This window comes from Budorcas taxicolor, chromosome 4 (genome assembly GCF_023091745.1).
Source record: "Budorcas taxicolor isolate Tak-1 chromosome 4, Takin1.1, whole genome shotgun sequence".
In the NCBI taxonomy this organism is placed as follows: Eukaryota; Metazoa; Chordata; class Mammalia; order Artiodactyla; family Bovidae; genus Budorcas; species Budorcas taxicolor.
Window position 1 is genome coordinate 70730583 of NC_068913.1, and position 13972 is coordinate 70744554.

General features: G+C 50.7%; 1 protein-coding gene across 1 annotated transcript; it reads left to right on the top strand.

Annotated features, from left to right (window-relative positions):
* The first annotated feature begins 500 nt into the window (after nt 1–500).
* Nucleotides 501–2387, top strand: HOXA13 (homeobox A13). The gene is made up of 2 exons (XM_052639121.1): nt 501–1422; nt 2143–2387. Exons 1-2 carry the CDS (start codon nt 501–503, stop codon nt 2385–2387), a joined length of 1167 nt encoding a protein of 388 aa, XP_052495081.1.
* The last annotated feature ends 11585 nt before the right edge of the window (nt 2388–13972 follow it).

Here is a 13972-nt window from a genome sequence, read left to right on the forward strand (position 1 = left end):
CCAGATGCCCGCAGATTTACCTGACCTGTCCCCACCGCCTCTGGTTGTCACCCAACATCTCGCCCCGTCTCCTCCCCACCATACGCCGCTCCGAGCCCCACTGGGAGAGGGGAAGGGAAAGCGAACTGCGAGGAAGTCGCCGATGCCTCTCCTCCCCGCCCGCCATGTCCTCCGCCCCCACCCTACCGCACCCCCCGCCTCTCCCCGGGTGAATGGTGCGCGGCCGCGCGGCGGGCGCTGGCGCTGGGGACGGCGCGGGCGGCGGTGGGGACGGCGAGTGTACAGGGCAGAGCCGGGCTTGGAGCCGCCCGCTTTGCATACGCCGTGGGCGGAGCGGGAGGAAGGGGGGGGGGCCGGGCCAATGGGCGGCCGCCTGGCGCGACCCCGCGGGGCGCGATCCGCCCCCCTCGCTCGGGCCCCGGCCCCGCGCCGCGCGCTCTTCACTTCTTGGGGGCTTTTTAAAACAGCGCCACTGGGGTCTTCTCCATGCGGCTCGTGCTATGACAGCCTCCGTGCTCCTCCACCCCCGCTGGATCGAGCCCACCGTCATGTTTCTCTACGACAACGGCGGCGGCCTGGTGGCCGACGAGCTCAACAAGAACATGGAAGGGGCGGCGGCGGCGGCGGCGGCGGCGGCAGCGGCGGCGGCGGCTGGGGCCGGGGGCGGGGGCTTCCCCCACCCGGCGGCTGCGGCCGCGGGGGGCAACTTCTCGGTGGCGGCGGCGGCCGCGGCGGCGGCGGCGGCCGCGGCCAACCAGTGCCGCAACCTGATGGCGCACCCGGCGCCCCTGGCGCCCGGCGCCGCGGCCGCCTACAGCAGCGCGCCCGGGGAGGCGCCCCCGTCGGCCGCCGCCGCCGCTGCCGCCGCCGCCGCCGCTGCAGCGGCGGCGGCGGCGGCGTCGTCCTCAGGAGGACCGGGCCCCGCGGGCCCAGCAGGCGCCGAGGCCGCCAAGCAGTGCAGTCCCTGCTCGGCGGCGGCGCAGAGCTCGTCGGGGCCCGCAGCGCTGCCCTACGGCTATTTCGGCAGCGGCTACTATCCTTGCGCGCGCATGGGCCCGCACCCCAACGCCATCAAGTCGTGCGCGCAGCCCGCCTCGGCCGCCGCCGCCGCTGCCTTCGCGGACAAGTACATGGACACCGCCGGCCCCGCGGCCGAGGAGTTCAGCTCCCGCGCTAAGGAGTTCGCCTTCTACCACCAGGGCTACGCACCCGGGCCTTACCACCACCACCAGCCCGTGCCTGGCTACCTGGATATGCCGGTGGTGCCGGGCCTCGGGGGCCCCGGCGAGTCGCGCCACGAGCCCCTGGGTCTTCCCATGGAAAGCTACCAGCCCTGGGCGCTGCCCAACGGCTGGAACGGCCAAATGTACTGCCCCAAAGAGCAGGCGCAGCCTCCCCACCTCTGGAAGTCCACTCTGCCCGGTAAATGGCGCCCCCTTCTCAGCCCCGGTCCTCCGGTTCCGCCCCAGCTTCTCCTCCGCTCGCTCCTGGGTCACCCTCGTGCCCCTCTGCTCTCTCCCTGGCCTGTCCTAGTGGTGCTGCACCCCTAGGAGCCCGACCCTGGCAGGCTGGCTCTGCCCTCACTGCCCTGGAGTTGGGCTGGTCCTGGCTCTCCCTGGGTGAGGGATGGCTGGGAAGAAGCTCGTGCGGACCCTCGCTGGCTTCCTTCGCCTTGTGCGCTCCGCCCTCGCCAGCCCCTGACATGGACTTTAAGGATGGGAAATTGACCTGGAAATGGTTTATCAAATTGCCCGTATTCATTCTCTCAAAAGTGTCTTCAGTGTAGAAGCATCAAGTGTTGGGGCTTTGGCGATATAGAAAGGAATCAGGAATGGAAGTATTGTCCCCTTAGCCTGGAGGCTAAGATTTGAGCCGCTGGGCCAGGAGATCAAGCGAAGCCCCGCCGCTGTGCGGGCAGAGTGGCCCAGGCTGGGGTAGTAATTGGATCTCGGCGATTTCATTTCAGTACAGAACTTCCCACCCTCCCCACTGACCCTCCAGGTTTTGGCAGAAGGGCTGGATTGTACAGCGGGTGGCAAAGGGCAGCCGGGCACTGCAAGGCGGTGGCTCAGAGAGAGCTGTCGCCTGTGTCCTGGCCTGGATCCGATGCCTCTTTAACTTGCCTTCTTCCCTATCTTCCAGACGTGGTCTCGCATCCCTCAGACGCCAGCTCCTACAGGCGGGGGAGGAAGAAGCGCGTCCCTTACACCAAAGTGCAATTAAAAGAACTCGAACGGGAATACGCTACAAACAAATTCATTACCAAGGACAAACGGAGGCGGATATCAGCCACGACGAATCTCTCGGAGCGACAGGTTACAATCTGGTTCCAGAATAGGAGGGTCAAAGAGAAAAAAGTTATCAACAAACTCAAGACCACTAGTTAATGGATTAAAAGTGGAGCTAGAGAGCAACTTGAAGAAATTCTTCAGAACTCGTTGCTTTGCCCAGATAATGGTTATAATGCTAATAATAATTGAAGAACGGGAAAGAGAAAGAGAGAGACACTGGCATTTTGCTTTTCTAAGGGGGATCTCTTTCTCCTGTGGAATCTACAACTCTTTTAAAACTTAAAGAAATGGTAAAGACTGCCAGTTCTCCCACCAACTCCGACAGACCATTAAATGACAAACTCTAGAGTCAAACATCAGCCCCCCAAATACGCAATTTCAGATAAGTTTACCCTTTTACTGAAATCTTGTAAGTATTTATGTGACCGTTCTATTTTAGGACACTATGTTATGTGATAATGATCAATGATCGGAAAGTTGGTTACAAATGCAAGAGGCTGTTGTAAACATCTGCTTGTCTTCTGGGTCACCATTACCATCCCCTTTGCATGTTAAGTGACTGCTCAGGTAAATCTTAGTGAAATTCCTACCGTTGTTGTATATTCTGCAAAACACGTCATGTATAGATTTAGAAAGGAAAGGAGAAGAAGGTACTGAAATAATGATCTTGGACTATTTACTATGAAGGGGCAAAGGGAGAGAAAGCTCTTCCGAGGATCGTTTGTCTTGGGAGTAAATACAACCATCGGAGTGAGCCTTTGAGGCCATAGGAGAACCCCGGGTTGGGAATGTCCTTCTGATAATAATTTTTAATTGCTTATGACAAGGTTTTTTTTTGTGGCATTTGGACAATATTTTCTGCCCCAATATAATCTACTTTTCAAAGGATTTGATACGTTTAAAAATATTTAAAGCATCAGATAATTCACATAATTCACTTTATGTCAGATCTTCTGAGAGGTCCCACCCTAACATGGTGGCCTTTGGTTTGAATACAATTAATTTTTCACGTAAATTGATATTTCCCAATATTTACAAACATTGGCTAGAGAAATATTTTGTTTTTATTTTTAGAAAACTCAAAACGGAAATCCATTCCCCCTGAAACATTTAGATGTTTACATTCTATATTCTTGATCTGTTAAGGGATTAGTATTTTTTCCTTGTTTATTGTGTTATGAGACTGCATTAGAAACTTTAGGGGTTCATCTTCACAGCACATTTTTAATCAAACAGTTATTTCAACCAGCACATTCATTTTGTTCATATTCACTATAAAATGCTATCTTGTAAATAAAGACATTCAGCACACTGTGAAAATGTATTTGTGCACCTGCTTTTCAAATATTTCTACTAAAAATAATAGTTTTTAAAAAGCCTTAGACCTGTAGATAGTTGATATAGTGGTATTAATTATGTTAATAAAATAGACACTGTCATTAAAATCTGAAGAAAATAGTCATTATTTTTCTATGCTAAACATGCACTTCACAGAAAGAAAAGGAGCCGGTGGTTTGTCCTATACAAACCAAGGACCATTCTTTTCTATTATTATTCAGCTTTTTTTTTGCTACAAATTTTTTAAGCAAAGGGAGAAATCCCTCACAACTAAAATCCTCAAAATTTAGATAAGTGCTCTAAGAAGGTTAAAGTGTCAGGTATTCTGTAAAGAAGAGAAAAGAAAGGAGGAGGACATAGTATAAATCCCCAGGCTCCCTGTGGAAAATGAAAACCAGTTGTTTAGTATCAGTGATGCCCAGGCTGTCGTATTTTAAAATCTGCTGTTGGGTCTGCATGTGTCTGAAAGGGCAGGTTATGATATTTGTTGAAATGACAGGACTAGGAAAGGCCTTAAACCTTGACCTTGATGAAAAAAGACAATTTGTGACCTTGACTTTTGACAGCTCATGAATTGGCCTCAGCTGGATTAGTAGATCAAGGGCGCCACCTTGCGTTGACAAGCTTCCTTGTAATTCTTCAGCTTCAAGGGAATCAAAAGGTCTTACCTCCTTGACTCCTTGTTTTAGAGATTTAGTATTCATTTCTTTGGCACCAGATGGAGCAAATTTGAATATATGTAAGTTATACATGTGCCTGTATATATGTGAATATATATCATATGTGTATACATGTATACATTTGCATATTACTGCTTGTGTGTGCTTGTATATATATTTGTAGAATCTGTACAGAGTATCATTAATTACTGATGACCTAAGATGGTGTAATTTAAGGTGATTTGAGTGTTGAGGTCCAAAATGTACCTTACATGATGAAGTTTTGCTCCTTTTCTTTAATGGCCAAGTTTGATTTGTATTCATAGCAGCTTCCCCTGCATCAGGTTTCTGCAGATCTGCTTTAAAGCTGTCCATTTTTGTTACAGTCTAAGAGGTGTTCTTAAATAACCTTTCTTTCTTGGCCCTCAGCCTCCAAGGTGGTCTACCATCCTAACTAGAGCTGTAAGGGATCTATACAGTAAATAAAAAGTTTCAGATGCCTTGCTAACTCTAGAGCTCTAGAGTTACATCTCAGAAATTCAAAGAAACTCACCTCTTAAGAGGTCAGTATGGAGAGCTTAAAGATCTCATATCTATAAAATGACCATAATATGGATGCAGAAGGAGAGTTATCCTGGATAGCTCTGAGTCGAGTGCTGTGCCTGGGTGGTGTGCAATCTTATAGTGATGTTTTCTAAGCTGCCATTTGATTTATGGAAGAAATATATACATTTAATATTAACAACCACCATCAAAACTATACTGGCAATAACAATCATATGTACTACTTATTGACCCCTAATGACACATTGGATGATGTGTTTAGAGTCATAACTAATACATATGTATGTTTCTATATTTAATATACACATAAGGTGATGTTTTTGTCAAAAACATGCTATGCTGTGCATATATGCATTGAAATGTTGGTGGAACCAAGATCTTTAGGATGCAAAATTTTGAAATGAGGTGAATTTTATCTTTATGTTAAGACGAAAGTAATTGTGAACCGAGTAATCTTATTCATCATTTTATGGAAAATAATATCAGTTGATAACAAACTAGGCTGACGCTGACAGAAACTTCTCCAACCTGAAGACTTAGAACTCCTTTATAGATGGAAAATTATAGAAAGAATCTCTAAAGCTGTCTAAAAACAGCATGGTCTTGAAACATACACATGGAATGGTCTTGTGAAGTGCAATCAAGTTTTGCTGCCCTGAGGATTTTCACTCCACTTGTGGAAACAAATGAAAATGGTGCTTCAAATCAACCTCCCCACATCTTGTTCTACAGCACTCCATTTCTAAATGAGCTGCCACCAAGCCAGAGTAACAACTTTCTCCCAAAATGTTTAAAGTGGTGGAAAATCCCCTCAAAGCTGGATCAAACTGTGTGTTTACGAACAGCTCCAAAGGGGACTCTTCTGTTGATGGGGGATATTTTTCTTTAGATCTAAGAAATATTCTGAGCCTCAGGCCTAGGAAGAAGGCCAACAGCAGCTCTGCAGCAGGAATACCACCCTTTTCACAAGCCATCGCCACTGCAGGAACTCTGGGTAAAGTAGTTTTCTTTTTTTTTCCTCCCTTCAGTTTTTGAAATTAATGACAGAAGATATTTCAGAGGTTGTTTTTCTCTTTCTCTCTCTTCTGAAACAGTTATTGATAATGTTGATTTTACCTTTTATTTAAAATTCTCATGGATCTACCAGATAACCTGAAGTAAGCATGGAGTGTGATGGTTCCCTAATACCCAAATACCAGTTAATCTAAACCTTTAGAAAATAGACATCCAGGAGGATGCCAGCCGCCATATAGGAATAATGCCAGACACTGGGATAGCGTTGTTGAATCCCTGATTCAAGCATATTTTTTTTCCCCAAAAGGGATACACTTTCAGAGTAAGAAATTATAATATGGAAACAACTAGACACCATTTCCATCTATCAAATTAACAATGATTTTTAATCCTGTAATGGACTGTCATGTTACCATTTTTTAAAATTGTAAATATGGGACTTTAAAAAACTACTCTTTCCATCTGCTCTTAATACTGTCAAATTTATTAAGGTATTTTAAGTGGATGATTGTAAAATGCCACTTTGCATTTCACTACTATTTATGCCTGATACAGAGCTTAAGCCATCTATTTAAACTGGTGGGGGTTTTTTGTTTTTTGTTTTTAACAGAAAACTAAAATTTTCAAGAAAGGGTGAGAAAATTATTCTTTTTAAAAATTCAACCTATTTGAGATATTTTCTTAAAACTTCGCGAGGCAGCGAAATTCAGCTGAGGAGGATAACATATGTGTGCAGGTAGCTAATGACACATTTCACCGTATATGTGCGGATTACATCCTGCTGAGTGTGTTTGGAGGGTTTGGTGAGGATGCGGGTTCTCGCTCCCCTCTGCGAATTCCCGAGTTTCTTTCGTTGCGGAGACGGAGACTGCCCGGGACTGCTAAGCGCCAGACCGGGTGGGTTCAGAGGCGCCCTTCCGGATTTGCGAACTTCTATGGAGGAGACGCTAGGGGCTCGCTGATTTATGCGCATTCCTTTAAAGTTGATCGAATGCGTGTCAGTAGCCCAAGACCTGGAGAATCAGAGAAATGTGCAGCGAGTTGCTCACATCCCATTTTTCATAAGCAGAGATGTAACGTTATCCAAGAGGCCTGGGGAGATTTATGCTTCGGTTTAGGGCACGCACACAATAATTAAGTTCTCATCGGCCAGGCCGCCGTGTAAATAACAGCCGGCTTCATTCTTTATGAAAATACCCACTTACTGATCGGCTGTTTCAATCCTAGCGCATCTACCTAGCTCCCGACCAATGTCTGAAAGGTGTTTGCTATTTTTAATTTGATTTTCAAGGGAAGGAAAAAAAAAGAGGCTGGCACAGAAAAACTCCGTGGAAGCAGCCAAGGCCTCGCCACAGCTGATTTCATTTCTGCCTGGCTCCGTCGCGCCGCCGAAGAGCTGGATCCACCGGGAAGCGGTCATCACGGCGAGGCCTTGGGGATGTGCGAACCTTGGCGGGCAGTCGCGCAGCGGCGCGGGGGGCCGCCCCCTACCCCTCCCTCGGTGCAGGGACCGAGGACTCGCGGGAGAGGCGCCGCAGCGGACCCGGGAAGCCACCCGATGCCGCGCCCCTCGTGGGCCGAGGAGGCTCAGAATCCTCCGCGCGTCGCTAAGAACACTCTCCTCAAAATGGAGGCGCAAAGCTTCAGAGAGCCTGCCTCGCCCGGACGGCCAGTGGCCGGAGGGGGCGTGCAGTGGGACGCTAGCCGAGGTCAAGGCCCAGGTCCCCCAGCCCCGCGCGGCGCCCCGCAGCTGCAGGCTGACGTCACCGCCGCCCGCGCGGGCCTTCGCGGGTCTCGCTGGGCGTTATTTGATGCGGACAAACCGAGTCCAACGAAAGTCTTGGTGCGGGTCCCTCTTCTCCGCTCCCGCCCCTCCCTCCCCACGAGAATAATCGGGTATTTAATCTCTCCCGGTCTTAATTCTTGGCAGCGTGGAAGGTGGTTTGCAACGGGAAATAAAACTTGACAGGAGCATTTGCTCTAAAAGGGGTTCTGAGACGGGCTTAAAAGAAACCGTGTTTTTCTCCACCAAATACTTCCGCTTTCTGAGCCCCGGCCTGATGGGTGGGGTGGGATCCGAGGGAGCCCAGAGCGAGCCGGGCACGTTGCGGACCCAGGCGGCCTAATTCGGGTCTCCGGCCCCGGGGCCGGAAAGCAAGCTCGGCCTCGCTGCGCCCCGTGCCTCGGCCGCGCTGGACTCGGCTGTAGGTCCTAGGTCCGGGGCTGCCCGCAGTCCGAGGCCAGGACGGGGCAAATGGGAGGTTGGCACGCGCAGGGGCCCGGCTGGCATGCAGAGTAGTACCCTGGCTCTGGCTGAGGGCGGCTGGGGCTAAGGGAAAGAAGACGGCGCTGGGGTGGGAGGCGGGGGGTGGGTGGGGGGGTTGGACTTAGATCGCTCGACTTAAGCTCCGAGCCTTTTGGCCCAGGGGAGATAGGGACAAGAGCTCGCTAAGGCGATGGAGAGACCACTGCTGGGGGCTTTGTTCTGGCTGCGGGTCTGCGGACAATGCACAAAACGGAGGGGGAAACCGGGTTGAGGGGCATGCGTGGGTGTCTGGGCTGCTATTGGGTGGGAGAAGTTGGAAACCTTAGAACCCCCCTCCTGGCAGCTTAGAGAGCGCTCTCCTCTCGCGCCAGAAAGGTCAGGTCCTCTGCGCCACCGCCGTCTCCACGGCCAGGGTTGGTTGCCGCGAGAAGGCGCAGGACACGCAACCGGCCGGCTGCAAGCGGGTTCTGATAACCGGAGATCGCGGACTGGAGGCAGCCCTTTCCTGGTGACCAACTCCTTCGCCTCCAGCCATATTGAAGCGGAGTTCGCGCAGCCAGAGATGGCCCAGGCTCTGTTCCCGTCGAGTCCCAAAGAACTGAGCCCGCGGAGGCCTAGCCGGGGTGAGAGGCAAAACCTGCAAGCTCAGTCGAGTGGATGCGGCTGGATCTGAGTTCTGACCTCTGGGAGAGACAGGGAACCTGGCAGGGGCCTGCAGGCCCGGTGGGCGGAGAATAGGATGGGGAAGCAAGGAGCCTGCTGGGAGCCTCTCCTGAGGCCCCCCGAGTCCAGGTCTGCCCCCTCAGTACATGGCAGGCCTTTGGTGAGAACTTGCATGTGCCTCTTCTCCTGCCTAAAATATGGGCCACGGAGTGAGGTGCACTCTGCCAAAGGTAAAACTCTCTGACTCCCAGCCACACCCCCACAATCCCTTCATTGTGCTGAAGAGAGGTGGGGGGTCCCTTCCCTCTGCCTGCAGCAGGTCATGACTTCAGGCCTAGCGGTCAGTCGCTTAAATCTGGTCCCCCTCTGAGCTTATTGCTCCAGATGAATCAAAGAGGCCCTGTAAATGACTGATTTTGTCTTTTTTTCACAGCATATAGAAAAGCAGAGCTTTATCCCTAGGGCTGCAAGTGTGGAGCAGGGTCTTCAGGGGACAGTAGGCAGAAGGATTGTGCGTGAATAGGTACCATCACGGAACTATTAGGGCCCATGGGGGAGACTCCTAGGGCAGGGTTTGAGGAGTCAGGGGTTAGCTCTTCTCCAGCCTGGAATATGAGCCATGGATTCAGGCTGAGTAGAACCAGAGGAGCCTGGGGGAACTGCCCTCAGTGGTAGCTGAAGCTTGGGGTATAGGAGCTTCCTGTGAGCCACAGCGATCAAGACTAAGACATGCTCCAACCCCCACCCCAGGACCAGAGCTGGCCTTTGGGTTGAGCTGCCCTCTGCCTTTCGTCCTCTTTATTACAGATATACTTGGCTGGGGAAACCCCGTTTGGGGCAAAGTTGCAGGGAGAATGGAAGGCAGACACTGAGAACCAGGGCTTTGCCCTTCAGCCCCCACCCCCTCATCTGTTCCCACTCAGTAGGGGAAAAAAAATCTTTAATGAGTCCACAACAATAAAATAAAAATAGTTCTTCTCAAAGGAGGTAACTCTCTTTCTCCCATCACTTTGGGACACACTAAACTAAATAGTAACCAGATTGCTTGGTTGTCTGAGACCCCATGCTAAACCTGATGCCTCAGTAGCCACGGGAAGGATGTGGACTTCTTCAGATGTTTAAGGACCTTGGAGATTTAAACTGTGAGTCAAAAAAAGAGTCAACTGTAAGTTCAAGTTCAAGGCATTACCTGTTCCTGTGCTTTAGGGAAGGGAGGAATAGCTTGGGGGAGGGGGGAACAGGTGTCTCTCCCAGCCAAGGAGATAAATTAACCCCCGCATCCTTAGTGACAGAAGGAGGTCTCTTGATATTTTATTGAAGCCTCAGTGTCTCCTCTAGAGAGTGTCTTGAAATGTGATAAGTTGGCCATAATCTGCCAATAGACCATTTCCTAAGAACAAATTCTAGGAGATCTCCTGGGCTTTACCAAGGAAGACAGATAGATGTGCCTCCAGGGTATCTCCCACTGGGACACAGAAAGCCCTCAAATGGGGACCTGGCCTCCAACCCTGTGAAGGGCTTGATAGCCATTTTCATCCTGGGTCCTCCAGCTGGTTCTTGCACCTGTGTGCACTGTGCAAGCATTGCCACAATCTTTGCTATGGTTTTCTAGAAACAGGTGTGACATTTGGGAACAGAGGATGGTAGGGGCTCAGATCAGAATTTAAAAAAAAAAAAAAAAAGGTACCTTATGTGATCCACAAACCACCAGAGATCTTTGGGAGTGAATTTTGGTGTGTCAGGTGGGCCTTGCCCCCTCCCAGGCCAGCTGCCATCCAAGATTGCCAGGCCTAGAAAATCAGGAGTTGAGTTCCAAGAAGAGAAGAAGGGACTGTTGATGAGAGACGGAGGGAGAGAAAAAGAGCCTGGTAAGGCCTTGGAATAGAATGTTCAGAAGAAGGAGGTGAGAGGTCCAATTCAGACCCCTGGTGGAAGCGTGAACTGGGAGAAGAATCAGGAACCTAACCAGCTTCCAGAGAAACTGTGTTTTCCGAACCGAGTGCCCTCCAGTGGCACATCAGCTCTGGCTCAGCGTAGGGGAAGTATCAGAAGAGGCAAGAGGCCATGAAAGGGAGACTTAGCTGGAAAGGGGCAGAGCGGGTGACTGGCAAGCAGGAGCCGAAGGGAGATAGAAGATACAGACAGACAATGGTTAGAGAGGAAATGGAGTGAGCGGGCAGCCGGCTGCTGGCATTCATGTTAAGGGTTATGCACTGAGCAGTCTGAGGGCATTCTCAGATTCAGGGACAATGAGCCGCTGCCAGAGTCCAAATCAGCCCCAAAGAGAGAAGAAGGCAGCGTAGGAGCATGATCAGTTAGGGATGAGAAGCCCAGAGTCTGGAGGCACTCCCTGCCCCCCAGTTCTATCCTCCCTTGGAGTGAACAGTTGTTAGGCTGCCTATCAAGTGACGGTCCTTTCTGCTCATCTCCCTTGAATGACTATGCTGGAAATGACTCTCTGCCCTCTCCCCACCACCAACACACATGCACACACAGGATAACTCTGGTGAAAAGGCTCACTTTGCCCTGGTGCGCACTGACCATGCCAAGGTTACCCAGCCTGGGCACTGCCAGCAGGCACCTTCCGGCTGCTTCCCAGACCCCTCGGCTGCAAGAAGAAGGGGAGGCGGCAGTGCTGGGTAGATGCACCTGGACACACTTTATTCCCATATCCCGCCTGGGAAGAGGCGTGGAGTGGAGTGCAGAGCTCAAGAATCTCCGGCAAGACGCACTCAGCCCGCCTGCCGAGGAAGGTCTGGGAGGCGTTGCAGAATCTCCCAATCCCTGACTTTTAGGGCCAAATCAAATGAAGTTTGGAAAGACTTGGTCTGCTCTGCTGAGCAAATCGCCTCGTTAGCCGTTTCCGCCTGACGAGGCTGGCTGGGGCACCAGCCTTCTCCTGTCCGGGTGGCCATCTCCAAACGCTGCACTGGGAGCGACGGGCTGGCCCTGCTAGGGCTGCCTAGACCTTGAAGTTTGGAAAAACAAGAAGAGATTTGAAATGGCTCCCTCCCTTCTCCGCAGACACACACGCACCGTCAGGCTGCCGCCACTTCCTGCCTTTGTTTTTCTTGCTCCAAAACATTTTTGGCCTCTCACATTAGCTGCCATGGGGCTCCGGGTTGACGATAAAAGGAAATACACGCTAAAGAGTGTTTTCTGGAGATGGTCCTGCACAGTGGAGCTTCTGAGAAAGAACAGCTCGTGGGAAATCAGTCTCCAGGGCCAATGTCATAGCCGTGCCCATCTTGGACTCCTCAAAAAAAAAAAAAAAAAATACAACTCGCACTTGGCCTTCCAGGGCGGACTTATACCCCATCGGGTGTTCTCTCCAGCCGGGTGAGCTCAACTTGGCTGTTGGGCCTCCTGCAAAGTGGAAGAGTCAATTAGGCTCAGAGCAAAGTTAAAACCAAGGACCCAAAGCTCTGCCTCCCCAAGGTTTGGTCTGATCCTCAGAGCTGCTCCCACCTCTGAACACCGAACACCTCCCCCCAAAAAAACATTCACAGCATGAGTATATTCCAGGCCAGAGCGGGAGAAGCAGGCAAAGCTGGGAACTGTGGCAGCACTGGGGATCTGAGCAGCCCCTCCTGTCCTTGCTGAAGAACTAAAAAGCATTCACAGCTCCAGGCAGTTTCCCTTCTTCTGGCATCAAAAGCTTTTATTCTCTACTATCCTCACAGCAGCGCCCCCATTTGCCCCCTTCCAGGCTGCAAGACCCTACCTGCACCCCGTTTCAGTTCTGCCAGTGGCTCCCAGAGCACCTTCCCTACCCCCCGCCTCTCCTCGGGAATTTGCCTTTGTCTCTTGCAGACACCCATGGGATCCAGACTGACCAGCACCCTCTCAGCTTGGCTCTCAAGAAAGTGGGAGGCACTGGTTCCGTGGAAGAGAAGGTCCCTATACCGACCTTTCTGCGGTGAGCCCCCCTCTCCCTGGCATCAAGGGGAAAACTGATCTAATTGGGAGAGGGGCTGTGTGCAGCCAGGGTTGATAGCCTGGCGTCCCCCGCAGCCACCGCAGCCGGTCTGCTCAGGCACAAGCTGAAGTTGACTGCCAACACTGCTATAAAACCCCAGGTCTGTCTAGAACTGTTTTCGGTTCTCCTAGACGCCCCCGGGCTCAATTATAGTCTTAAAAGCCCTAATACAAGTGCAAGAATTTGTTTGCCTTCACCCAGGGGCGGGGCAAGCTCCGCAGTGGTGGCGCCTTTGTTATGGCAAAGTCACTGAAACCCCTCAAGCATTCCTTTTGTTCGAGGGTCGGGGTGGCGGGGACTGGGTGGGCTGCTGGGAGAGAGTTGGAAAGAGCCAAAATCAGCCTGGGAATGACTTAAATACGGCTATTTGAAAACCTCGCCTTCTCCCTTTTATATTCAGTCTTCAAGAAAGAAATGCTGTAGAGAAATAAATATTTTGCCTTGTTGGTCGCTGATGGAAATAGAAGTGTTTTTTTTTTTTTTTTTTTTTGCTGCAGGGCAGTCCTGCAACTGTGATTCCCAGCTTTAGGAGGTCTCAAGCTACCCTTCCCAAACGACCTTCTTTCCCACCAGACCTTCTCACTCACACCGATACTGCCCTCTGCACAAGCCATTGTGGACAGATATGTCAAGCTGAAGATGCACAAATAATTTTAAGTTCAGCTCATGGATTCAAGGGGCATGGAAGTTCTTGCAGCAAATCCTGAATAAAGAGTTCATTAAACCAATGTGTCCCAGTAGTTTGATTTGTGATACCCAACCCCTGTAAAGGAGAGGGGTAGGAGCCACATAAACATGAATGCTAATAAATTAGTTCACTACAGAGTAATTACCCGATATTATTGATATTTACAGCGGGTATTCAAATGCAATGGTGGGCCATCATTTGGAGAAAATACATAATGAGAAATTTCTTTTCCAGTGCAATACATGATTAGATTTGTTATTGAGTCAGTTACAGTCAGCTCAGCAATAAATAAATAAATCGATGTTGACACTTAAATACCAAAGATCTTAGAATTTATACTCTAAATCTCCCCAAGATGTATAAATACCTTCAGCTATTTCCTGGATGGGGAAAGGGAAAAGGTTATCCTTTTTCATTTTTCAACTTTCCTTCAGCCGCATCCAGCTCCTTCCAAGAAGATAGGTGTGGGGAGGCCTCAGAGCCCGGCCCCTCCCAGCTCCTGGCCCTGCC